Raw genomic sequence first — 27,388 nt, forward strand, 5'->3', positions numbered from 1 at the left:
CTCCCCGTCCCTCCGTCCGCTCCCTCGCGGTGGGGTGGGGGGGGGGTCTCTCGGGGCCGCTCCCCCCGGGCTGGATGAATGTGGGAGAAGATGGAGACGAAGACGATCGTCTACGACCTGGACACCTCCGGGGGGCTGATGGAGGTGAGGGGGCGGCGGGGGCGGCGGGGCTGCAAAATGGCGAGGGGACCCCCCCCTACGACACCCCACCCCCCCACCCGGCCCCGAGCCCCGTGGCCATAGAAGGAAGTGCGGCCGCTCGCCCAATCCCCGGTGGGGGCCTCCCGGGGCGGGCTCGGCCTTATCCCGGCCCCACCGAGCCGTGCGCTATGGGGGGCGGTGGGGGTCAGAGTGCGGGCGGCCCTCAGAGTCCTCTGTGTGTGTGTGCACAGCAAATCCAGGCCCTGCTGGCTCCCCCTAAGAGCGAAGATGGGGAGAAGAGGAGCAGGAGGCCCGAGAAGGAGCCCAGGAGAAGTGGCAGGGCCACAAACCACGACAGCTGCGATAGCTGCAAGGAAGGAGGGGACCTGCTGTGCTGCGATCACTGCCCCGCCGCTTTCCACCTCCAGTGCTGGTAAGGCTCTGTGCTCCCGCCCTCCTGCTCTGTGTCCCTGCGGTTGGGGCCCCCGTTAAGTGCCTGCCTTGGAACCGAACGGAGCTGTGAGCCCTGCTGTACTCCGTTCCCTCCCCCCCCCCCTTCCCCCCTTTAAAAGCCTCCAGTCCACACCTAAAACCCCATCCGGACGCCTTCATGGTGTGGACACGCTGACCCCAGGCCCTCCTTTCTTTCTGTGCCCAGAGGCCTAAAGGAGAACCCAGGCCTCGGTCTGCCCGCCGCCTTCCTCCCCGCCTGTACCCCACTTCCCCTCCTCTCTCCTCCAAACACATCCCCGTTCCTCCCCAGCCCCCCGGTCCCTGCCTTAAGGGGATTCACAGTGCTGTCCCTGTGCTGGGCCCGGCCTTCCCGGCGCTTCCGTGCTGCAGCGGCTGCTGGGAATAATGGAGGTTGCTGTCTCTGTGTCTCCCTGCCTCACTGTTTACAATATGGCGACCTTCCTTTAAATTATATTTTTATTCTCAGCGCCATTTTGGCTGCATATGTGACTTCCAAACCCTCGCAGCTCTTCCTGAGTATCTCGATCGTGAAAATACCTTCCCTGCAGAAATCCGGGGCTCCGGACTTCTAAAATTGGCACGGCTTATTTCTTTCCCTCCTTTTTCCTTCCCTCCTGACTCCATAGACACGCTTATCTCATCCGTGGGGAATGACTGTTGTGAATTTCGGGGTAGCCGGGCCCTCTTGCTTGGAGTTGTGCGGCTCGGTTGATAAAAGCAGATCTTTTTGCATGCAAATCTGGAGCTGGAGGTGCGCGGGGAGGCGGTTGCGACGCCGTTCAGTGGAGGCTGCAGCAGGGAGGGCTCTGGGGCCTCACCTCGGCCCTTCCCATGCACGCAGCACAAAGCCAGCCCTCAACTTTCCACAGCGGAGTTTTCCTCCGTTCTGCACCAGGAGATGCAATGGGGACTGCAGTGCCTGTTCTGCTCGCTCAACAGTTGACACAGGCTGAGGGTTTGTGTTAAATTAGCACAGCCAGAGTGGATAATGGAGTGGAGGAGGGAGCGGGGCGAGTCAAACAGCTGGAGCTCATGCTTACCGAGTATTCTTCCTTAGGGGAGATTTTTTAACCGCATTCCTTTCTCTCTTTCATGCTTTGGAGCTTTTTGTTTGCTACGCCGTTACAGCTGTCTCTTTCTTTATTTTTTTCACCTATTTTTTTCCCCTCTCTTTGCACGCTGGTTACGCCGCGTTTCTGTGCCGATTGCAGCTCTCTGAACACTTACTGAACTGATTGCTGATACCGGGAAAGCTGAGCGTGCGGTCGCAGTTGTGCAGGGAGTGTCCCGTTAGCAGCACACAGCCAGGCCAGCCCAACAATGCTGTAGCGAGCAGCCATGACATCATCCCTCGTGCCCCGAGGAAGTGCTGCTGGTGGTTGGGCACATCCTCTGCATTTACTAGAATGACACCGACCTTTTTTTCTTTCCTCTGACCTTCTCCACAGGCTTTAATGTAAGGGCTTTTTTCTTACACCAGATATGCTCGCTTTTAACTCGAGTGTTTGCTTGCAGATGTTGTTGAATGCATCCCGAGCCTTCTCTTGCAGAGGCTTCACGCTCAGGTTTTCGGATGGAAGGGCTGTGACTAATGCTGCAAAGTTTAATTGATTCCGAATCCTGGCTCATCCTAACTGTAAATGGGTCTGCTCTGCGCACGGTGAAATCTGGCTATGATTCATGACTTAATTTGGCAAGATTCTTATAGCCAGTGGGAAATGGTCATGTAAATCAGCCATCTAGAGAGGTTTGGCTGTACTCAAGTTGGTTACGTGATAATTACAAAAATTCTTGGGCTAACTAGTCACCCTTCAGGACAGAAGGTGCAGCTCTGGTTATTCCTCCTTGCTTTTATTGTTCCCTTCCTTGGGCTATCTCTGGGTGAGCACTCAGGAGCAGCAGAAGCCCCAGCCTTGGAGCAAACCAGGTTGTCTCAGAGCGATGCTTGGCTTTTATATCCATGTTTTCTTCCCCTCACCTTCCACATCTTGCATAAAGTAAACTTCCGTTCAGGATATAAACTCAGGCATAAAGGCAGCACTTGAAACTTCCTTTCTGGCTTTTTTTTTTTTGTTTTAATTATTGTTTTTCTTTAAAGAATAGCAGCTGTAGTGCAGTGCTTGCTTAAGTGGTTTTGAATAGCAGTTGAGCTATACTGGCTGAATTGTGTTGGCAGCTTAACTGTGCTTTTAATATTTATCGTAAGCTTTCGTGCTAGGTTGTACTTACTATCCATGAAGCACAAAAAAAAGAAAGAGGGCACTTAATTGGCCAAGGAATTGTAATCAGTCAATAAAAGGAGAGGTCAAGGTGTGGTCAGCTCAGAGACAGCCCCAGCTCAGAGCAGTTTCATTTCTGCCCACATGGAAACGATGCTCCATGGCACTGCGCTGTGTGAACCTGCCTGCTCAAAATCCCCCAAACTTCCCAAGTCTGATAGCATCACGCCTCTCTGGTGGGAAACAACAAGCTGTGTGGTTGCATAGGGGGAATGGCTGCTCTCCTAGAGGTGAAAGAGCTGTCCTGGTTCAGCTGCTGGGGTTTCAGCTCTTCTCACAACACAGAACAGCTGCTTTAGTGTAGAACTTTGGGTACTGATGAGAGGGTGCTGCAGTTACAGGGCCTGGTGGGAGGGATATGGGGAAGCACCGAACCCCTTCAGAGTCACCACCTTTGGTTAGTATCACAGACAGGTGGTTGTCTTCAGGTTTGAATTTCCAAAGTGCTTTTTCCTCTCCTTGAAAACAATATGTGATTTATTTATTTTTTTTAGCTCCCAACTCTGGCTTTGGTTGTGCTGCTTGCCTGGAATTTGCTGCTTGGGTCATGGGGCATTGCCTGCATTTTCGTTCTGATGTTGTCTTAACTCAGGTCCCTGTGTTCCATCTTTACATATTTGGAGGAAAAAAAGCAAGAAAGCTTTATTTTCCATTACCTCTGTTATTCATCCCCATCTATATCCTCCTCCTCCCGGGTGTGTGATTGTTGAAGTTCCCCTTATTTTCTTACGCCTGTTTGCAAAGTGAGCGATGTTGCAAATTCATTACAGCGTCAGCAGAGGATTAGAAAGATCCCTGGGAGAAGTTTAGTTAGCAAGAGGGGGAGGGGAATACCAGCCCGGTGTTGTGCTTCTTTTCGAGTCTCACAGTGTGCAGGAGCCCTCGTAGAGCTGCTCACCCAGCTGAGCATCGCTGTTCAAGTCCCTCTTATGATCGTGTGCTGCTGTGGAAGCATTGCTGGAGTGACCTGAGCCGCCCCAACCCCGCCAGCTGCCCATCACAGTGAGCAGACAGTGCCATGCAGTGGTGCTGCCCAGCAGTGGGCTTCCCTTTGCTGCATCTGTGGCAGAAATACACCGCGTCCCCACTGGGTCCTGCACGCACTTTGTGCAGCACTTGCCTCTTTATGTTTGCATTTGGAGCGTTTGGCTCTGTTTCCTCCCGGCTTTGGCAGTCTTCTCCCGAGTGCTGTTGTCGAAGAACTGGAGTAACAGAGCTGCAAAGAGGAGACAGCGGAGCTCAGCCTGAGTCTTGCATATTTTCTGTGAGTCACATCAGTTAAACTCTTCACACGTAGAATGGAAAAAAGTTGTGTTTAACTGTAGGACATTAGTAACTCTTTCTCTACCTTATTCAAGTCCTGCCTTATCTCCATCTGGTCTAGCTGTGATTTTGCATAAATATCCATTCTGTGTGAGGGGTGAGGAGGAAAGCATTAGCCTGGCTATTGTCTTTGCTATTCATGCCCCTCGGGTGGTGCTTTGGTCACCTCAGGCTTTCAGGTGAAGCTTTGAAAGGTTCAAAGCATCCGCAAGGAGCGGCAGGATGGCCAGAAAGCTGCCCTGCAGGCTGTCTTACCCCTAGGAAAAGTGGTGAAAGCCAGCAGCTTATTGTGCATCTGTGCTTGTGGTATTTCGGTACTGCTGGGGCCACTGGAGTCGAGATCCCAAAGCAGAAGGAAGCAGTTGCTCTGGCCTGGTTTCTCTGTGCAGAGGGTCACTGCGCATGTGCCTGCAGATGTGGTAACATGATCGGACTTGGCAGTTCTCTGAAGCAGAGTTGCACCAATGAAATCTTTAGCTCTCCTTATTTTCGTCCTAAATCTCTCAGTGCAAAACCAGATAAGGTCAAGCTAAATGTGCGACCTTAAGCTGGGGGCACCAGGAAGCCACCGATAATGAGAACTTTGTGAACGAATCTCAGCTTTTTTGCGAGCGGCAGATGACAGTTGTAGCCTGCCTGTGCTTGTGTTAAACCGAGCGTGAGCACGTCCTGCGGGGTGGGCAGCAGAGCAGTGCTCACATCGAGGGTCACAGCAAGGCATGGGGATGCTCTCCATCTCAACAACAGGGATGTGTAACTCCTTCACTTTGCTTTGTCTTCAGGCACAGCCCAGCGTTCTGTCAAACATCCGCGATCCAAAGGGCGCAGTGTGAGACTGTTAGTAAGGACACTTCTCCACTGTGTTGTCCCTTGGCTTGGGAAGGTGCCACTTTTAAGTTGACCGGGACTCACGGAGCTGAGAACTCTTTATTTTTCGGTGCTGTTGTGGAGTTGGTGTTTGAGTCGTCCTGAAAAGGCCGTGCTGGTGGCAGTGGCTCATTGGGAAGCAGTGTGCGTGGCCTCGTTAGCTGCTCCTCCTGCTATGTCAGACCTGCAGGCATGACTCACGGGAGCGTTTGAAAACATGGAAAGGTCTTCCCAGAGGAATTCCAGCTCCTCTAGGCATTTGCAAAGGAAATTCTTAATTGGATTAGATTCATAATGCTAATCTGCTAATGACTGTTTGTTATGGAGATCTTAGTGCTATCCTGTAAATATATTCACCTCAATTTAGCTCGCCTTGTGCCTTTTTATCGCATGCGAGCTCAGTGCTGTTAAGATTATACAGCTGCCTGCAGATCTTACAGCTGGGAATGGGAGAAGGACCACTGTGCACGTTACACAAAGTGGTGTAATGCTCTCATCATTCTCACTGCTCTCAGTTTCTCAGAGCTGCTTTAGGTGGGGTAGGAAACAGGGATCTGCAGGTGTGGACGTTAAGCTGTGTTGATTCTGCACTGACTCAGTGGTACCTGGCAGGTTCTTGGGGGCTTTCCTGTGCTCTGGAGCCCTGTTAGTGGTCAGGTGGATAGCAAGGAATCCACTGAGAAGAAAGCAGTTACTTACAGGAAGGAGATGTATCTTCCTGAAGGCAAGTGTTGCAAAGTCTGAGCCTTCAGGGAGTGCTGCCCGTTAGAATATAAATCGCATGTGAGAATGACTACCTGTTGTTTTTTTTTTAACCACTCAGGAAGTAAGCTGGGACTTCAGAAAATGCTAATGTATCTCAGAATATAACATGGCTTTGTTCGAGGGCTGTGGAGTGCTGGATTCAACGTCTTGCCACGTCGAGTCACTGGCGAACCTTGGCATTTTACGAGGCAGTCAGAGGAGGCTTTTTCTTATAGCAGTCAGTGCACGGTGCCTGCAGCCCCACAGCAGCTCAGTGCCTGCCCAGCTGTTGGAAGGAAGGCTGCAGTGTCTGTGTAAGCTGAGTAAAAACGGTGCAGTGCCTTCCTTTAATGAGGGAGCTGACGGGTATCAGTAGTCAGGTGGTTCCATACCCTTTTAGGGTGTGGAGTAAATGCTTCCTAGAGTGGAGAATGAAGAAGGAAAGGAATGCTGTAAATCATTCTTTCAGTCAGCGTGTCAGATCTGCAGCACAAAAAGCATCTCGGGGCAGCTGGGGGAGCGCAGAGCCAAACCCAGCACTAACCTATTTCTGCTGACGTCTGCTCTGCACGACTCACTTGAAGTAAACTAGATGGAGCTGGAGATTACTGACTTTGAACCCCACGGAAAGCAGTGGCCTAAGGATGCAATTTGGCAGGCTGAAAACCCCATACTGAATTCCTGGCAAGCGGGAGTGATTGGTGTGAAACACCTGCCTACAGCCACTGAGTTGGGGCAGCCATCACGTGAGCTTCCTGGAGATCTGAGGCTAGAATAGCCACAGGAGCAGGATGTGAAGGTGATGAGGAAAGGCAGAAGGGATTTATACCCTCTGTCAGGGCTTTTTTGGGGGCTGGGAGTGGAGGGATATTTGTGTTGCTCTACATTTCCCTTTCCTCCCCAGTGTTCTTGGGGAAGCCTAGCCCACACAGAAGTGTTGGAATCATACCTCACTTGTGTCTGTGTGAAACTGAATTCGTATTTTTGCTTTTATGGTCTGTGTCTCAGCTTCCTCTGATGTGCTGCTTTCTCTGCTTTTCGTCTCTCTTTGCCACCTTATTGCTTCTGTCCTTTCAGCCCCTCTCCTTTGAACACACTCGGTATCGCTAGGGCTGAATGTGTTCACCTTTCAGAAACCTCTCTAACCCGTGTTTTCCTTTTTTTTCTCTTTTTTTTCCTCTCAGTAGAGCTGTCTCTTCATTTATTGTTCTTTCGAGACAAAATTGGGTGAACTGGCTCTCACTAGTGCCGTGTTTCTCCTCAGCCCTGTTTCTTTTCCCTGTTGCTTCCCTATGTGTCATCCTGCTTTGAGAAGATGACTTCTAATCTGTTAAGAAGATGGTGCTATAGAGATCTGAACACTTAATGATGAATGTGGCCATTGAATTCAGGCTATTGTTACCATTGTCTGCAGCACAGGCGCGAGGAGTGGTGCATGGGATGGAATGGGGATGTGCAAAATGGCTGAAATTCAGCGTGTGACCCAAATTTTCCTAAGTCAACAAGTCTTCCTATTGACTTCTGGATAGAAATACAAAGCCAGGCTCAGTGAACTTGCAGGTATGCCCCAAATTGCAGAAATTCAAAAGCAGCCAAGCTAATTTAGAAACAAAACAACAGCAAACAGAAGACAACTGGAGGGCACGTGTTCCTTCAATCCCATTTATTTATATGGCCATATAGTTGTGTGTATGGAAATCCAATATCTTGAAAACCTCTTCTCCCTTTAATTTTTTCCTACTGTTAATGAGAGTAATAACTAATGGCTTGTCTGGGGACTGGTCTCTAGGCTGGGTTCTTCCTATGAATAGAAGCAAGCAATTACATCAGGGGATCACATGTTTACCTGCGACTTAACTGCTTTATTGGACACTCCTGATTGTCAGGTCTGAGACAGAAAGCTGGACTTCACTGTATGTAGGAGGAAGAAAGAAGCGTGCAATGAATGTTGGGATGTAGCATACCTGGTGACACAGAGATGTTAGCATACCTTTGTCTTTCCTTGCTTGCATCTTGCTTCTCGCTATCTGGCTGTATCACGGTGTTTTAATCCTGCCTCTGTTCTCTGTCTGTTGCTCAGCCCTTATTTCTAACTCTGTTTGAGAGGTGTGTGCAGAGCAGAGGCACTGTTGCAGAGGATGGGATGATTGGTGTTGTGTGAAACGACCATTTCTGTTCTCCTCCTTACTGAGCGGCAGCCAAAGTAATCACATGCTGACCTGTCCTGGATGTCCATCTCTCCCTGCTGGGTGTACAAACATCTCCCTGCCTTTATATACACGTTCAAGACTTTGACTTCAGAGTAAACAAACTGACGCTGAGTGCTGTTAAGCTTTTTTCCACTCGTTTCCTCTGGGGAGGGGAATCTGTACTACAGATGAAAGTACAGCAGCTGATGCTCAGCCATTAACATGGACTGCACTGCTGGCTGTGAGTGGGTATAACATATGCAATACGTGAGCCTACTGGACTCCAGAAAACTCCAAAGCCATTAGCTTGGGTGTGATCAGGTCATGCTTAGAGCTCACTGAAGTGCTGAGCTCATCTGAAGTTTGGTGATCCCTGCTGTGGTGCTTGTGCTCATCAGCAGCGTCGCTGCTTGTACTCTGAGCATCAGAATGTCTGTGTGAATGAGCAGACAGAGTTTGCTGTAGCACTTCACTCATCTGTGCCAAGGAGCCATCCTGGCTACCGGAACAGGGGGCAGAGCTGCTGGCGTTCCTAATAATTACCTTCAGGATGATGAAGCCTTGCTTCCATCTTCACAGAAAATAGTAAGCTCTTTGACCCAAGTCCTGCAGCAGGAAGGTAAGAGTTGCAGCACAGAAGAACCTTCACCAGGCTGCAGCTGCTGCCTGCATTGTGGTTCCTGCCCGCAGCAGAGGCTCCAGGCGCCCTGTTCCAGGTGTCCTGCAGGGCTTTGGAGCAGCTGTGAGCAGAGTGTAACTGGGGCTCGGTAACGCTGGTTCAAAGAGCTGCATGTGTAAATGATGCAACCTTCTCTGTTTTCAATGGGTCGCTTGTAATGTGCGGACAGTGCCGTTGGTTTCCTGGTTCGTTTTCGTTACGGCTGCCATTGAGGCCCTGCTGTAGGAAGCCAGGAAGCCTTGTTCTTTATGAAGCCGGTGGAACAGCTGTACCTCTATCCATCACCGGGATGAATAGGATCCAGCAGCAGAGCCGGATGTTTCTTCCTCTGTCTTACTGGCAAACATAACCAGCATCCTTCCTTGTAAGCCTGTCATTGAGTTCTGGTGAGGTAATGAGAAGATTTCTGCTGAAAATGACTGAAATCAAAGAGAAGTTACTGAAGAAGGCTCCACCAGACACCAGGTCATCTGCCTGCTGCCATTACCCCAGAGCTGCCCGTCCCCAGAGCTGTCAGCCTGCCTGCAGGCGAGGTGAACACCAGGAATGCCACGTGGAAATAGCTCCTGGTTAGCTGCTAACTGCTTCCTTTGAGAGCTGAGCCGGGTTTGTGCTGAAAAAGGTGCCATTCTTTGAGCATTTGTTTACTCATTTGTGGAGGTCAGCAAAGTAAAGAGTAATTATGGGGTTTAGACTAACAACGGGCATCTGATCTATGAGAGCTGCAGAGTGTGAAATTAAAAAGCAGAGTGGCTTCGTGCTATTGTTTGCTGGATGAAAAGCTCCCAACGTGCAGATGACTCCTGAAGATTTTTTTCATTTCATCACAGCCATTTAAATGCTATTTGTGAAGCTCTGCATAATAGTGAGCCTAAAAGTTCACGAGGGCAAGCCTTGGCAACATAGGTCTGATCTGAATTTCAGGAGATGCCACTTAGCTTTTTCCCAAAAAAAGCAATCAGTCCGGCCTTGGGCAGTTGGTATGGCTGTAGCGGCTTTGGGATATGTGATGATCAACATCTCCTTTAATTTCCAGAGGCTTGCAGTTGTTCTTGCAGATGTTTGTGTGGGTACTAACCGAAAGTCGCTGTTGCTTTGGAGCTGTCTTTGTGTTAAATTCAGGAACGCGTTTGTCCTCTGGGCTGTTTTGAGTTTGGTCCCACCAAACCCTGCAGGTAAAGGAGCGTTGGGCCGCTGTGACAACAACACAGGAAACTTTTTGAAAGGAGGGTTTGGCAGGATGGTGCGACGGAGCATCGTGTGCTTCCAGGAGATGTGCTGTAACCGGAGATCACGTTGGTGCTGCACGGCTCGGGTCCTGCTGGCAGCAGGCTGCGGCGGCTGGAGGGCTGCATGCTAATGAAGGATGGGGGAAAGCAGCCCCGTGCTCCTGCCAAAGCACCGCTCCTTACCTTGGTTGTGAAGACCAAACGCCTCGCTGGGATTTCAAAAACGAGCTTCTCGTAACGCTGACGGTAAAAGCTTGAGGAATGTGGTCATAACCAGGCAGTTGAGACGGCGTTCTTCAGCGCTTCCTTGGCTTTATGTTAAGATGCAGGAAATGCTCTTTCCGTGTGGAGGGGCCGGCAGTCCGGGTGCAGCATTCATCAGTCTTTGTTAGTGCAGCGAGCCGCCTTGATGAACAGTTCATTAACCAGGAGAAGCAGAATCGCTCTTTTAATGCACTGCCGCGGCAGTCAGGCCTTGACAGCGAGCACAAAAACTGAGGGGGTGAAGCTGGGAGCTCCAGCCTTGCCGCTGCACTGACGCTCATCTTTCCCAATCCTTTGGGAAGAAGCATTCTCTTAAATGCTGCTTTGTGAGAGCTTTATTTAAGATCACTGTGTATGCAGGATCCCGTGGCTGCCGAGCAGATAGCTCAGATTTTTAAAGAAACATCCCAACAGCTTGCACGTTTAGGAAGAAACCCCTTCTAACTCTTCTAGGCACCTCCGGAGGTTTGCTGCGGTATTAATTTGTTTCGTTATAAAATATGTAAGGTGAAGGTAACAGTTAAAACCAATGCCCTGGGGCTCTGGCAGCGTGTGTCTGGCTGGCACGGCGCTGGGACGGGGCAGGCGTGTTCCCAGCCGTCGGGGCACGCTCTGCAGCAGCTTCAGAGGCACGGATCCACCAGGAATAAACCAAAGTCTTGCGGGTTCCTGGTCCCTGGGGTGCTGGGAAGGGGTGGGCCAGGAGGATCTGTGCTGACTGTAGTGCAGTCCTAAGGACTCTGTTTTCAGCGGGATTAAACCTGAGCTGTTCCCAAGCCCACCTTGGGGCTGAGGCTGCGGAGGGCACCTGGAGATCGTTGGTTCCGCTCCTCCCAGCCCCTCTCCTCACTGCTCTCAGCAGAAGATTAGTTTGCGGCAGGCATTCGAGGCTTCCTAGGAAGCAGTTGGTAGTCGGGGCTTTGGTGCTGTCGTCTAGAGCCTGATCTCTTGTTCATCCAAGCCCTCCAGGAAATGAGAAACATAAGCTGCAGGTATGTTGCTGCGTATCCGCGGAGCGCTGCCTTTCTGGAGCGCGCAGAACGTTGAGGCCTCTGCAACCCTGCTCCTCAAAATGGCTGCCAGATGTGTTGGCTCCACAGAGCTCCCATGAGCCTGACACCACAAGTGCTGAGGTTACCAGCTCCATCCTGGCGGCGTTCTTCCCTCAGGCCTCCGGCAAAGCACTGCAGGGCTGAGCGCACATCACAGTGGCTGTGGCACCTTTGTCGGAACAGCAGCGTGCACAGTGTTGGGACTTTGTCTAAACAAAAGAAGCGTGTTTGTTTTTTTAGCTCGGGCTTAGGAGCCCAGGCTGAAACGCCCTGTGTGATTCCGCCGTGCTAGGGAAGCTGTGAGCTGGCTGCCTGTGCTTGCATGGCTTCTCAGCAGGGCCGGTGAGCTCCATGCCTGCGCGGCCATGCAGCAATCACCTTGTGACCCAGCTGTAGGTGTCCCTGTTCACTGCAGGGGGCTTGGACCACATGGCCTTTAAAAGTCCCTTCCAGCTCAAACAACTCAGTGATTCTCAGTCGCTGCTGCTGATGTGGGGAAAGGGAGCTGCCAAGCCCTGCAGAGCGCATCCATTGGGCACGGGGGGTCGAGGTGCTTAGCAGGCTTTGTGTCGTATCTCCAGCATCGATAGGCAGAGCTTTTAGAAATATATCTTAAAGCTGTCCTGCGTGGTAACTAGCTGTTTATCTGACAGCGTGGATGTTTCTCTTGCAGCAGTCAGCAGTTTGCTGAAATAACAGAACTTGACAATAAAGAGGTGTTGGAAAGTACTCGAGCTTGTAGGATTTGTAAGGGAAGGGTAGCAGCTAACATATGCTGCTCTGCCTTTAAGTGAGGGGAAAAAAAAAATCTCAAAATAGCCCTCCTTACTCCTACATTTAATTTGCTTTGATTTATTTCTAGAATCAAAATGAGAATGTCCTTTTGACGTGATGCTGTTTTTATAGTAAGCACAAGTCCATACGAGTAGGATGCACCTTGCATCGCAGGCGAGGCAGGCTGTATGTGGTGACACTTCTGAGAGTATTGGGCTGTCTTAAGATGGAGGGTGATTCCCACCATGAAGTTGGTGCGCCCAGGCATGGAGTATGGAGAAGCATCAAGCTGAAGGAAGCATTAGGGTTAGGGGGAGGCGTACGTGTGGCACAGAAATAATTCCATTTCCCTTTGCTGTTCAATACTGAGACTGAACTGCCGGAGCGTTCTGCACGGTGGAAACGAAATGGATGTCGTGGAGGACAAACATCATTGGTGACAGAGCTGCCCTGAGTCGGGCTGCGTGGAGATGAGATGTTCCAGAAATAACTTTAAAGCATTGCTTTGTGTTTCTCTTGCAGCAACCCTCCACTCAGCGAGGAAATGCTGCCTCCAGGGGAGTGGATGTGTCACCGCTGCACCGTGCGCCGAAAGGTAAAGCCTCTTGTGACAAGTGTGCTCTGTGCCTCTCAGCTGTCTGTGATTCTGTCATCTCCTCTCCCCTTTGTATCAGCACACGTAGTGCCAGAGATGCTCTTTGTGCACAGAGTTATGAGGGGCTTTGTTTAGGAAAGGCTTCAAGAAAACCAGAGTGTGTTGATGAGACCATCCTGATATTTTTAATATTGTTACCAAGAGCCACAGAACTGAAGCACCTGACCTGTTTGTGTCAGGCTGTGCCTTTTTACCTTCCCTCCCGTTACGGAAAGGAGGGAGAACTGAGGCACAGAGGGAGGGGCTCCCATACAGGAGGAGATGAGCTGCCTGCAGGTGCAGCAGGAGTCCTGTTAATGCAGCTTTAGCATTGGGTTGTGATTGTGGTTAATGTGTGTGGGGTTTTTTGGTTTTTTTTTTTAATAGAAATGTGACTTCACAGCAATTGCACATCAGCAGAGGGTGAAATCACAGTGAGTTGTGATTTCCTGGGCTGTTGATCAGGATGGGGAGATGACTGAGCAAGATTGTGGCTTGTCTCGTTTGCTTTGGTACTCTTTGTCCAGGAAACTGTCTTGCACAACGTAAACATCTTATCTCTGTGACTACACGAGGCTGTGTGACAGAGGATTTGGGAGCTCTGCTGACCTATCTACCAGTTGTTCTCTTGAAGTGACACCCAAAACAGATCTTATGTTACTGAAGCAATTCCCTCGTTACATTTCCAGAGTACTGCTCAGGCATCTGCTGACAGCAAAGATGAAGGTCACAAATGTAATAATATTAATATAAATTTCAGAAGCACAGCACCAACAAAAAGACCTCTCTGTATTAAAAATCTCTCCTTTTCCAGAACGTTTCATAGTGATGGAGTAGATGGGTGCTGGCAGGCACTGGGGCACGGTAGTTGGCCATGCAGCTGCCCCTGCCTGCAGAATGGACCTCTCAGTGATGGCAGTGTATTGTTTTCCTCTGCTGCAGTTCCCTCTGCCCACCTTGTTCATGAGTCCTGGTGTCAGGAGATAGCAGAGTGTTTTTTATGATGTGCTTGTGTTCTCCAGCTGACCTTCTCATTCTGTAACGGGTTTGGATGCACTGCCAAGGTTAATAGACTGCATCAGCAATGAATGACCTACCATGGAGATTGTCTCAGTGTTGGCTGGCAAAGTAAACAGAGTTGTCTGATCAGACAGGTACTTAGGGCTAGATGCTGTGAAACGTTGTCCTGATCTGGGCTCAGGTACAGGTGTCCTGAGAGGAGAGAGGGAGATGCTCATTTTCTTCCCTACGCTTGGTGTTCCCTTCAGCTGGTTTTGTCATCTGTATGTTTTTGTCATCTGCAATCAAATTGCTTTTGCTAGGTCAAGGCTTTGGTGACTTCACGGGTGAAGTTGTAGTAAGTGGCTCAAGCTTTTTCAGATGCCGTTTGTCTTCAGTTGCTTGTTTGTCAAGTCGATGTGCTTTGTGGCCTCCGTGATAAGCCTGCCTATTCATGTCGTGCAGAAGCGAGAACAGAAGAAAGAGCTGGGGCAGGTAAATGGATTGGTGGACAAATCTGGGAAAAGGACCACCTCCCCAACCAGTGACGCAGACCTGTTGGACAGGTCTAGCAGCAGCATCAGGGCTAATGCGCATGCCAGGATCTTGGAAAGGAGAGCGAGCCGGCCTGGCACTCCCACATCCAATGCCAGCACCGAGACCCCCAACTCAGAGCAGAATGATGTCGATGAGGACATAATTGACGTGGATGATGACTCTGCCATTGCAGAAATGGACTGTGGGCAGCCCCAGCTGAAGCGACCGTTTGAGCTTCTTATTGCTGCTGCCATGGAAAGGAACCCAACGCAGTTCCAGTTGCCGAATGAATTGACCTGCACCACAGCACTTCCAGGTGAGCAACGGGCCGCCCGCTGTGTTGGTGGAGATGTCTGCAGTTGCATCCTGCTGCCATCTTGCTTTTTTCCTTCTCCACTCCTTATTGATTGTGGTGAAAGCAAAAGGTGTTCTGCTCTCCTTGGTCCTCATGCAGCTGCCCTCTTCTAACTGCCTCTGGTTCCCCAGGATGTGGGGATGCTGCTGGCAGCTCTGTCAGCATTGAAATGGTTTCTTTCTGCATTCAGTTGAGTCTAAATCGTCAATCTGAAGAATTTCCTATTGTCCAATTACTTGATTTTTAACTCTTCGTATGATATAACCGTATCAAGTAATGACTGGATTGTTTCCATGGCTCCCTATGTGTTAAGCTTGAAGTATGCCTACCTTTAGAGCCAATCTCTGTCACTTAAATCTAGATTTAGTGATGGATAAGGGCTCCTTAAGCAGCTCCTTTTAGGCTTTTCTGTTTGCTTCTTGCTGTGCTGATTATCTACCAGGAAGGAAATCTCTGCTGTGTGGGTAACCCAAAGCTTTCTTAAAATTTTCTTTCAGGTACTAGCAAGAGGAGGAGAAAGGAAGAAACCACAGGAAAGAATGTCAAGAAAGCACAACACGAGTTAGACCACAATGGTTTGGTTCCCTTGCCGGTCAAAGTCTGCTTCACATGCAACAGGTATTTAATTCTTCCAGGGAAGCTGTTTGGTGTAACTGCACCATTCATGGGAACAAAGTTCTTCCTGACGAAAAAAACAAGAAGACCAACCTCTTATCTTTCCTGTTTTCCTTCACTACTTACGATCTTCTAAGCAAATAAGGGCATAATAACCTTTGCTAAATAGCAGATGCTTAACGACAAGTGCAGCCGTGGCTTCTGCAGTATTGCATAGCTGTAAAGGTTTTAAAGTGTAGCCTGAAGAGATTGAGCCATCTTGCCTTTGGTATTTTTCTACTCAGAAAAAATCTAAAGTGGTGGTGGTTTAGAAAGCAGAGGTGTTTGTTTCTGGCTCATAAAGAAAGAATGTGAAGAGGTGACCTTTAGGAAATAGAAATATACAGAGAGAGCTATAAGCCCAAGGCAAACAGGAGTATTGTGCTGCAATGGTAAATCTTAAAACTAGTTTAAAGTACTGCTGTGGGTTTTTTTATGACTGTAGGAAAAAAAACCTCACAGATATATCCCTACTCAAATTTTCAGCAGGACCAAAAAAGCACTTTGGGACCCCAGTCAGAATATTTTTTCTGAAAAAAAAAAAAAATATATGTAATGGCTTATGTCTGAGGTTTCTTTCTGATCTTTTAAGTCTTGCTCTAAACAAAGCCACTTATAACCACTGCATAAGATCAGCTTGAGAAGTTGCATATGTGAATTGGACAGGTGCTTGCTGCTTCTCCTGCCAAAGGACCAAGGAGCCCTCGTGTGTTAGGGCAAGTCCTTTCACCTTGAGTGGGTCTTGCAGAATGTCCATATGGTTCAAGTTACAAACCTGAAGCTTAATTTTAGATGCAAGTAACATAGCATGTGGGATTTGGTAGGGAAAGATAAGCTGATGTGGTTAGCCAAGCTTGCACGTTTGCTTTTGACTCTGTTCTGCATGGGAAATGAGATGTGACTTCTCTCCTTGCAGGAGTTGCAGAGTGGCACCTCTCATTCAGTGTGATTATTGCCCGCTCCTGTTCCACATGGATTGTTTGGAGCCACCTCTTACTGCCATGCCTCTGGGTAGATGGATGTGCCCAAATCACATAGAACACGTGGTGGTAAGCAGGACTGTGATTGCAGTATGGTAACTGGATGCTGGAGTAGAACCTGGCAGGTCCATTAAGGGACAAAGTACAACAATGTAAAACAGCTTCTGAGCTCTTATTGCTCCCTGTAATGCTTGTAAAGCTCCTGCTGCAAGCAGTGTGCCTCCAAAGGAAGATGCTGCTGCTCTCTGCAATAAAATATAAAGATGGGGGATCTCCTTGTAACTGAAGCCGACAGCTCAGAGTGTGCCTCGCTGCCAGCTTGTCTGGTTTTCAGATTGGACTCCTTAAGATCTAGAGGAGCTTCCCAAACTGTGCTACAAAGCAGCTCAGTGCTACAAATAGGGGAAGTCACTCTTTGCATGCTTAACCCAAAAAACTTTCATTCCAAGCAGGCGCTTTCGTTTGTGGAAAAGCAAATGAAAAATGTTGTGCTTGAGACTAAATGCTCAGAAAACAGGGGGCTGGAACAGGGCTTGTGCCCAGAGAAACTGCTTCTGAGAGCACTGATGCTGCTTTTAGGCGTCTGAGTGCTTTTGTCTCTGCCTCCAGCAATGCCCTTTAGCAGGAACAATTAGAGCTGCAGAAAGTAAGTAGCGTAAAGCAGAGCCCATGCTGTACTGCCAGTGCTGCCAGGCATTATGACAGTCTTAGGGTGCCTTAGTGCCCTGCAGATCCCTAACTACTGTGGCATCATTTGATCACCCAGCTGAACCAGAAGAACTTGACCCTGAGCAATCGGTGCCGAGTGTTTGACCGCTTCCAGGACACCATTTCTCAGCACGTTGTCAAGGTGGATTTCTTAAACCGAATCCATAAGAAACATCCTCCGAATCGCAGAGTTCTTCAGTCAGTGAAGAGAAAGGGTTTGAAGGTGAGTGTCAACAAGTTGGTGTTGGTGAAACTCCCTGTGTTAGTTTGGCAGGGAAACCAGCATGCCCCATAGGGATAGCCTTGTTGGGGCACGAGGAGGAGGTGGGGACTGAATGAACGTGTTGGTGAGATGTCTGGAAGCCAGCAGTCAGGGCAGTTATTTTCACTGCACATAGGGTTTAAGCAGCTCTGTTTTTTTCCAGCACCCGTGATGCTCAGCTATGAGAAATGAACCTTTTAAATGTTGCACAGGCATGGGAAGCACAACATAAAACCGACCAAGGGTGGCCCTAGAGTCAGCATCTGAGCTGCACTGTGTTCCCTGTTGAACCCCAAGGAACATCTCTACCAGAATGCCTGAAAAATAACATGTGGCTATCTTAAATGCTACCCCCCTTTTTTTTTTTTTTTTCCTTGCCTTTTCTTTGCATGACTTTCTGGTGCTGTAGCCACTGTGTTATGCTGAAGTCATGCCTGACCCGAGGGAATGAAACCTATTAATTTCAGCATAGCTGCATCAATTTGAAGTACTCGGTACTTGAAACTTCTAATGTATTGTCTGCAGGATTCCTCTGGGTCAGAAAACACCAAACACAAAGCACAGTGCTGGTTAGGCACTTAATTTAACAAGTCATTCTTGAGTAATTGTTCTCATGTGGATCTTCTTTCTCTCCCATGTAGGTTCCTGATGCTATAAAGTCCCAATACCGGCTTCCACCCCCGTTACTTGCGCCTGCAGCAATTAGAGATGGCGAGCTGATCTGTAACGGGATCCCTGAGGAACCCTTGCAGAAGCACCTTTTGAACACTGAGCACTTAGCCAGCCAGACAGAACAACAGGAGGTAAATGAAGTCAAAATGCTTAGACTCTGTCTGTAGTTGCTTTGGTACAACAATCTTTTTCCCTTTCAGTTGCCGTCAGAGCAGTTGTCAGGGAAACCAGTCTCAAAATCGTATTTCTGAAGGTGATAGCTTGTCTTCTCTCTGACACCCCTTGCCCATTAAAACTTCATTTTGGTATTCCGGGTGAAATGTAAAGCCTCCTCACCTGACACTTCAGGAAAGCGGTGAAATATTTCTCTGCTCTTAACAGTGTCATTGAGGGCTTTCTGTCTAGATGTCATTTTTATTTCCTGGCTGAGAAGACGTAACTTCCAATTTGATTATGTAAGGCTGCTCTCTGACACATTTGCTTGTGTGTTAATGTCACATTACTGGGCAGCATTTTATTGCTGATAACCAAAGATTTTTGAATTGACCTCAAATGATTGTTTAAATCTTGCAGGCAGTTTCTTGCTGGACTCCACGATGCGAAGGCATCGAGTCCCGATGGTTCTTGTGCATGGTGTGTGCACACTGACCACAAGGCTTAAAACTTTGAGGAAATCTTTTGGTCATCTTCAGCCAGGTGTAGAAGAAAAGATGCTCTGATCCTGTGCTTTGGCAGGTGACTGCCTTTAGCATGAGTTAAATCAGCATTTCTTTGCAGCGTGCTGTGGAGTAAGCTGAAGGGTTTTGTTTGGAGAGAAGCCCGTGTCAGTGGAAAATGTGAATGTAACTAGCTGAAGAATTTGCACCACTTTCAATGCAGAGAAAGGGAAACATTTGGGAGCAGAGAGCTGCCTGCTGCCTTTCCCCTCCTGCAATCTCAGCTTCTCTGTGCGCTGAGCTCTGCACAGAGTTGAGCAGTGCACATCCAAAGCCTTCTCCCAGTACTAGACGAGCTCAGAGCAGGTGCTGGGTGCTGAGCAGTGGGGCGGTGGAGCTTTGGAGCACGGTGTGCCTGCAGAGCTAACGTGTGGGTTTTCTTTCCCTTTCTCCCAGTGGCTCTGTAGTGTTGTTGCGCTCCAGTGCAGCATATTGAAACATTTATCTGCTAAGCAGATGACTTCGCTTTGGGACTCTGAACCAACAGAGAAGGCTGATATTAAGCCTGTTATTGTGGCAGACGGCGCGCTCGCCAACCCTTACCAGGCAGCTGACAAGGCACCCACACCTTCCCTCTATTCCATGTCATCCTGCACCTCAGGGATTACCGCCCAGAATTCCTTGAGTTCCTCACAATCCCAGCAGACTGTGTCACAGGAAGATGTCAACTGCAGCTCCTGTCTCGATAAATCCAAGAAGGTGTCTTCTTGTGGGACTTCGAATGGGCCGACGGCCTCTGACGTTAAAGTGAACGGTCCTCATTTCTATGGCGTTTCATCCGAACCTTCAGCACAGTTGCCTGACTCCCAGAGGCTGGTTGGAGCTGGTAACACAATACCTGTTTTGTCCCATCGGCAAACGTGGCCCAGGCCCCTCACGCCCCCAGCGACTTGTGGACTTCTGAATCACACCATTGGAACCATTGTCAAAACGGAGAACGTAGGAGGACCCGTTTCTTGTGCACAAAGGGGTTCTGTGCCAGTCACAAGCATGCCTACTTCCATATCGAGCTCCTGTGCCAGCCTGGAGACCACCAGCACTTTGCAAAGGAAGAACGTGCAGACGCAGATAGGACCGCCGCTGTCAGCGGACCTGCGATCCATGGGCTCCCCTCTGACTGCCACCAGGGCTCTCACCCCTCCCCAGGCTGCAGGAGATGGGATCTCTGCTGTTGGATCCACAAACAGATTCTGTTCACCAGCACCACCTTCAGGTAAGTGCCCAGCAGCTGATCTTGGCCCCAGGGTGGGGAGGCGTGCAGCTCAGTGCTGTTTCTGGACCCGCAGGCTCTCTCTCAGGAACCTGGGACAGTCTCTCCTATCCTAGGTTCCTTCACAGGAGCTGTGGGATGTACCTGAGAGCAGAGTTGAATCCTCAGCATCAAGGCAGTGGGTCGGTAGTTCAGCTCTGGGAAGCAGCAATAGATTCCCATTCCTTGGCTGCTGCCTCCCTGTCTGCTCCGGTGCTGCTATAAAACTGCCAGTTGATTTTTAGAGCACCACTTGGATTGCCAGACAGGCTTTTTTCCCAAGCACCTCTCACCCTTCTGATGCTCTGCTCTCTGTTCTGATGATGGCTGTGTCCCCTCGTGCTAAGTCTGCAGCTGCACAGCACTGACGTGCAGGAATGTGACCTGGGATGTTGTAGTGAGTTTAGGACCTGCCACTCTGCTCACAGATACTTATGATTTACCATTCTGTCCTGGGCTTTGCCCTAAAATGTTGCTGTTAAAGGGCACAAACCCATTCATCAATGTAAAAATATCGAGTGAAAAACATGGAGAGCTGAAGGTGTGAGGGTAGCATCTCTTAATTCCTACGTTTTTGCTAGAAGAAGCTTTCACTTTCCTTTTGCCTCCCCCCTACCAGCCCAAAGCTCAAACCATTGGATCCTTTGTGCAGGTTGGGTTTGAAGCAAGCAGCAGAGCTGCCTGTCACTGCTCTCCTTGCAGCTGCTCGGTGTGGGTTTGGGTGGAGTGCAATGTAGGCAGCATCTTATTGTTCTGAAAATTCCTCTTGAGTAACTTCAGAGCGTTAGCTTGTGCTTGGGAGCAGCTCCCGGAGCAGCTGCCATCCCTGCTTATTGCTGAACCAACGCAGTCGTTCTGGGGCTGCTGGTTTGTCCCCTGCTTGGACATACAAGGCTGGGAGGCCTTCAGGTGCTGCAGGGTGCTGTGAGTGGTGAATTCCTGTGACTGTCACATTCTGAGCAGTGAGCTGCAGCCCGGAGTTGGTAATTGTACAGAAATGGAAAGGTTGAGGCAGATGTGTTTTTAATGCGTGTTCAGACCTGGGCAAGCTGCTGAGCAAAGTGCTGCAGGTTTAGCAGGCTGCTTCAGCTCTGGGGGCTCAGTGCTTATCGGCCAGTGTCTGTAGTACAGCATCACTTCTGTCTCTCATTGCTGCTGCTTTAATTGGGGAGTGGGGGGGCCTGCCTTTCAGAAGTGCAGAATTCCTCCAGAACTGAAGGAGATGGAGGCCGAGAGCCACTGCTGTATTCCAGGCACACGCTGACCTTGGTGCGAGGGGCAGAAAGCTCCTGGTCTCTAATTGGGGCCCATTTCAAAGCATGGCTCTGTGCAGAATTAGTCACTCTGAGCAGCCCAAGGGCTGGGCATGTGTCTCACGTCACGCTGACACATCTCCTCTGCACCATTCTCCCTGTAGATGGTAAGGTCAGCCCCAGCACCTTATCCATAGGAAGCGCTTTAACTCTGCCCTCGTCGCTCACGTCGAACTCTGCAGCCATGTTGGACCTCACCAGTTCCCTGAAAGCCTTTATGGATGGCGGTGAGTATTTGGTTTGTCGGTCTCTGCTGGCGCTGTGCGTTGGCTTCTGGGGCATTTTCTGTGCTGAAGGAGCTCCAGAGATAAGGCAGGGTTGCAGTCAGGTGAGGGAGGGGCAGGATATGCGTTACCTTACACGTGTCACACATTTCCCTACTTGTAGCCTTGCCAAGGCAGCGAGGCCAATGGAGGGCTTCTGCCTGAAGCTTTTCTGAGGAGCAATCCCAATGCTATTGCCTGGGCTTCTTTCCAGGTGGGATTCGCATGCAGGAGCCTGCAGCCCTGCCGTGTTGTGGTGCTAGCTGTGCTCAGAGGTGTTCCCAACGTGCACAGAGCCCAGCATCTCCACGCCTTGTAGCTGAGCAGTCTCTGAGTCGTGGTGCTTTATCAGCTCTGCTCATTTCCTGGTTGATTCCTGCTTCTGTCTGTCTTCTCCTGGACTGGCGTAGTTTTTTATTTGCCTTTTGTTGCACTTGGCAAGAATTGCCCTATCTTAGTGCAGTGACCTCAGGAGGAGGAGGTTGCTAACCAGCAGTCATCCATAGCACAGCGAGGCAGGCTGGTGCCAGGGCCTGTTTCTCAAATGGAGCCTTTCTGGCATTGCAAGTGTGATGGCCCTCTTCTCATGGGTGAATCCCAGCTGCTCAGCTCAGCCAGACCACCCCTCTGCCATCAGGAAAGGCTGTTGTGTCTGTGCTTCTTCTGCTTGCTGTTTTAACTGTTGCTGGTGCCAAAAAAACTTGGAAACAGAGGTTAGCTAGCCTGCTTTTGCTACCAGAAGGCAGATCTCCATAGGGCTTTACAACTAGAAATACTTCAAAGCTATCAGCAACAGATCTGCTTTAGAGCTTGTTAATAATCCAGTCTGAATTACCTTGTTTTGGTTAATTGACCCTGCTGTGAAAGCATGTGACTCAGGAATGAGCATGGAGCTGCTTCAGAGGTGGTTACTGCTGCAGTGCAAAGACTTTACGACTAGATAACGAAGCCTCAGGAGAAGGAGCCAGCCCACTGCCAAAGGGGCAATGTCTGCCCCTACAGCCTTGTTGCTTCTGAGCTGAAACAGCAGGTTTTCAACCTAGCAGTCCTTGTTGCCCCGAATTTCTGAGCCCTGAACTTCTGCTGGCTGCCTGCTTTGCAGCTTTGCAGCCATAGCTGGCTCTCTCTACTCACTGCTCACGTGAGAAGTAAGAGAACACCCTGTGTCACGTTCTCAGTACTGTGGATGTTGTTGATCCTTGCTGTTGAAGCACATGGCGGGTCTGAAAGCTGGACTGTTAAATCCACTGCAGCTCAGATGACTCCTTTCCATGAATAACTGTACTAATTGCTTTTTGTTTTAACAGAGATTGAGATAAATATGCTGGATGAGCAGCTGATCAAGTTTCTGGCCTTGCAGAGAATACATCAGCTCTTTCCTTCCAAAGCTCAGTCTCTAGCAAGCAGTGTCAGTGCCCATCAGCAATCTCCTGTGGCAAACCACATTGAAGGTAAGAGCAGCCCTAGAATAGCTGGGTTATGTTGAGCCTTACCCTTCTGGCACTTCTGCCTGTTCCTTGAAGGAGATCTTCACTCTTCCTTTGGTATCTGCTTGATGCTGCCTTTCTCTCTTTGCATTTCCTTCTCTGGATATCTGCTGACCAGGGACGCTTCCAGGTCCCTCTGCTAACTTGTCATGCAGTGAGAACACCTTCAGTAACGTGTCAGTGAGCCTTCTGATTTTCTGAAGGTCTTTGGTGATGTCACGTTTTACTCATCTGAGCACGAGATGGGAAGGTTGCGTTGTTCTCCTCTCCCCATCTTTGAGATGGACAAGAGAAACATTTCAGATAAATATGCTGATAATCTCCACAGGCCTGAATTCAGCTCTGGTCGTGGGTTTTGGCATTACTAAAACACCACCAGCTGCATGGGGAACGTGGCTTCCTGTTCCTCTGCATGCAGTCATTCAGTGTGATCTGCTTTCGAGCACTAAGTGCACAGCCTTGTTGTGGGAGCAGTTGTCTGCTCCCCCCTGCTAGGCCTGGGGCTGGATATCCAAGATAAGGTCTTTGGAAGTCTGCTGGCATGGCTGACCTTCTTCTGAAGCTCTGTGCTTGCCTGCTTACTTGCTGCTGTAGCATCACAGCATTCTCTGAATGCTTTGTTGATCATCTTCTGAGCACTGCTGTTGGATACGGCGCCGGGCCGCGATCGGAGCTGCTTTGCTGTGCTGCTCCAAGCAACCAACTCCTGGAAATTCTTCAGCACTCTGCTTCCCAAAAGGCAGATTGATGCTGTCTTAACCCACAGCCCTTTCTGGACAGGGTAGATGCATCCAGCTGACTATTTAGCATTACTGACAGTAGATTTCAAACCTTTTGTGAGCCCTGTTGAGTCAGCAGAGCCAGACAACTGAAAGGACTCATGCAGAGGTGGCAAGCTGCACAATTCAACTGTGCCAAGTGCTGCACGTCCAGGGATGCCACTCAGTGTGGCCACTGTTCCTGACATAGGTGACTCTGCAAGCAGTCTCATAATCCTTGTGTTCTGCTCTTTGATTTCACACTCTTGGCATAAAACTGGCCTGCAGATGTGGTGTCAGAAGAGGCTCTGTGTGTATGAGGGGCTTATCTCCAAGAGGCAGCTGCTGAAATCCCGACAGCCTTGTGTGGCCTGCGGTTTGATATCTGTTCCACAGAAAATGATTTTCTGCCCAGTTCACGCGGGTGTGTGCAAATGATTTGAACCTGGCTGCCAGGAAACTGCTGCAGGGACCGACCTGAGGGTAAAGCAGTGTGCTCAGGACATCAGCCCCTGCTGGGAGTGGGGTTAATCCCTGGTCGAGGCTGCTCAACCTGTGCCTTTCCCGCAGCTTCTCTACAAGTGGAGCTGTGATGTTGGTGACGTTCACCAGCAGCAATTTTTGTAAGCGGTGCTTTGCCAGCAAGGCACAAGGCTGATAACCCAAAGCAGGAGAGATGAAGAAAGAAGCTAGGGGTAGAGAGCTCCTGTTCTCAGCATGGCTCTGCTGCGTGTGCTCTGCAATTGCATGGCTTCTCTGGGTACCTGGGAAGGCTTCTCCCTAACGGTGAGATGCTTTATCCACAAACGTTTCTGGAGGGTTGGAAAGCTGGAGCTGAGGCTAAAGCTGCATCCCCCCCTAGGATCTGTGCTCTCTGCTGGCATCAAGCAGCCCGCGGAGCTGATAACATTGTTCAAGTGCTTTCTCTTTATCTTGCAGCGCAAAGAAAGGAAGTGCAAGCCCGGGCAGTGTTCTACCCTCTGATGGGCTTGGGGGGTGCGGTCAATATGTGCTATCGAACCCTCTACATTGGGACAGGTGAGTGGCTTTTCCCCATTGTCACCTTCTAAAGGCGGAGTGGCTCTCCCTGGCCCCCCCCCCCCCCCGGGGGGCAGGGGGGGGGGGGGGGCGCCGCTGCTGGGAGTCCCCACGAACGCAAACGCAGAAGTCCCCCATGCAGCAGAATGTTTGCTCTGGGGCTGTGCCTCTGCAGCCTGGTGGGCACCAGAACGTCTCTGGGCAGGGGGAAGAATTAAAGTTTGCTTGTGGGTTTTGTTTCTCGCTGCTCGCGTCCCTTTGGCGCTCTGGAAATGGCCGGTGACACCTAAATGCTGCTCAGCCCTCCTGCCTGTGCAGCAGCCAGCTCTCCCTTCCCCCACTGAAACTTTGTTCGTGGCTTATCGCAGCGTTATTCATGCAGGCCTGGGAGCGCAGACAAAGGCAGTTGCTCCCCTGTTGTTTTGCTAATTGAAGTTTAATTCTGTCTGTTGTTCTCTGCTGCCTGGCAGTTCTTTTTTTTTTTTCTTCCTGAAACGAACTGAGCATTTTTGTCCTCCCCATTGGCAGGAGCCGATATGGATGTGTGCCTTACAAGCTATGGTCACTGTAACTACGTGTCCGGCAAACACGCCTGCATATTCTACGATGAGGTGAGAGCCCGAGCCTTTCTTTGCTTGGCATGCATGGCAGGGGGAGCTGGAGTTACAGGCAGCAGGTTGCCTTTGTGCGGTGCTCCTTTATGGGACTGCAAAGTAGGAGCCAGAGCTGTGAATGGTTTCACTCCATGAAGGCTGCGTCAGCGTTTTGTGTCAAACCCCTTTCTGAAGCACAGAGCTCTGCCAGCATGGTTGCTCTGAGCAAAGTGCTTGTGGACAAAGGCTGACCACAAGCGAGCGCTGTCACTGCTGGCATCCGGGGAAGGAAAATAGCACAGAGATGGTTTGATCCTTTTTGACCCGGCTGATATTTAACTAAAATGTTAGTGTAAACAGAGCTGCCTCTTCCTACCATCCAGAGATGAGTTTGTTCATGGTGTAAACAGACTGGTTTGCCAATGGAAGTGCCGCTGGAGACGGGCTCCTGTTTGACCATCAACAGCAGCAGGCAGGGAGGGGTTGTTTGTGATCAGTTCCTTCTTCTCCTTGCTCAGAACACGAAACATTACGAGCTGTTGAACTACAGTGAGCACGGGACAACGGTGGACAACGTTCTCTATTCGTGTGACTTCTCGGAGAAGATGGCTCCCACTCCTCCCAGCAGTATTGTTGCCAAAGTGCAGAGTGTGATAAGTGAGTGTCCACGCAGCCCGGCCCCTGTCGTGCCCTGGGGACCCGTCGGAGGTCCTGTTCCCCTCTGCTCAGCTTCCTCTTGCCTGGCTGCTGAACTGCATGCGCTCGTGTCCCCTTGGGGACAACGGGACGCCTCTTAGGGCTGCCCTGGGACTCTGCTCCTCTTCCATCTGCTGCTGAAGTGCTTCCAGGCTGCAGGGTTTGCTCCTGGAGCAGCAGCTCCGATGGGCTGAAACAAGCCGCTGCCTCGAGCTGCACCAAACCTGACGTGCTTTTTCTTTTCCAGAGCGACACAAAAGCAGGAAGCAGGAAGAGGAGCCGCATGAAGAAGCCGCCGTGATGAATTCGCAGGCACAAGGGCAGCATCGGAAACCCTGCAACTGCAAAGCCAGCAGCTCCAGCTTGATAGGGGGCAGCGGGGCTGGCTGGGAGGGGACGGCTCTGCTCCACCACGGCAGTTACATCAAGCTGGGCTGCCTGCAGTTTGTTTTCAGCATTACCGAATTTGCGACCAAACAGCCCAAGGGGGACGCTGCCTTAGTACAGGACATGGACTTGGAGGAGAAGCTTTCTCTGAAACCCCACCAGGTGCCCGTGCTGCGCTCCAACTCTGTTCCCTAGGAATTTCGAGGAAGAGAAGCTTTGGAGACCCAAGGAAAACGCCCTCAGACTCTTTGCAATGCAAAAACTGTACAAAACCGAGGTGGGATTTTCTAACGTCAGCCCAGAGACTGTCCACACGCCGTTTGCATGAAATGAAGAACGTTTAACTTTTTTTAATTTTCTTTTTTTGCTCAAGTTTTAGGGGCATTTGCACATATATTTGTACTATACATTTCATTTTAAAAGGAAAACTGCAGCGAGAGCAGGACGCGTCGGAGCGAGGGGCGTCTGAGCCGAGGACTCTCTGACAGGTCGCACCCACGCAGTTGTAAAATAATCAGAAACTTGTTCTATTTTGTGCCAGTGACAATAGTTTTATATTAAAGAGAAATACAGTTTTCATACAGCAAATCTATACAATATCATTGTTTTATTTAATGTAAAGAAGCCGCTCTTCTTCCCACAGTTACGTTTCCCATCCCTCCCCGCTCTGGTTGCACTACAGTAGCTACTGTGTATTGGGCAGTGAGAAACAAATTCTTTTCCTGGTGTCCATCCTCTCTCTTTTTTTTTTTTTTTTTTTTTTTTTTTTTAATTTCAAATAAGGAAAAGTGTTGGATTCTGTGTAAATACATCAGTGATGGCATTTTCAATGTTTTAAAGCTGTGTACAGTGCTACATGTGGTATGACGTCCCCCGACTTGTCTATTGTAGCAGCTCGTTTCGTCGTAACCCCTCTGTCTCTTTTGTTTATATGCCACCCCCTGCAGCAGGCCAGCTAGCTCCACTGTACAGAGTAATTGTAACGTTTTAGACTTTACAGAAACTTTCCTGTATTCTGTATATAAAAAAAAGAAAAATTCACATTGTTTTCTGCCTGTCTGTGTCGTTCTGT

General features: G+C 49.8%; 1 protein-coding gene across 1 annotated transcript; it reads left to right on the plus strand.

Annotated features, from left to right (window-relative positions):
• On the plus strand, positions 1 to 27,364 carry PHF12 (PHD finger protein 12). Its single transcript, XM_042830020.1, has 15 exons — positions 1 to 144; positions 393 to 574; positions 12,538 to 12,610; positions 14,114 to 14,501; positions 15,038 to 15,158; positions 16,111 to 16,243; positions 16,941 to 17,105; positions 17,786 to 17,947; positions 18,929 to 19,745; positions 21,199 to 21,321; positions 22,665 to 22,808; positions 24,542 to 24,640; positions 25,169 to 25,251; positions 25,752 to 25,890; positions 26,177 to 27,364. The coding sequence occupies exons 1-15, from the start codon at positions 79 to 81 to the stop codon at positions 26,509 to 26,511; spliced, it is 3,030 nt and encodes a 1,009-aa protein (XP_042685954.1). The 5' UTR covers positions 1 to 78; the 3' UTR covers positions 26,512 to 27,364.
• The last annotated feature ends 24 nt before the right edge of the window (positions 27,365 to 27,388 follow it).

This window comes from Centrocercus urophasianus, unplaced genomic scaffold (assembly GCF_019232065.1).
Source record: "Centrocercus urophasianus isolate 14NV4802_14NV808 unplaced genomic scaffold, USGS_Curo_1.0 seq_33, whole genome shotgun sequence".
In the NCBI taxonomy this organism is placed as follows: domain Eukaryota; kingdom Metazoa; phylum Chordata; class Aves; order Galliformes; family Phasianidae; genus Centrocercus; species Centrocercus urophasianus.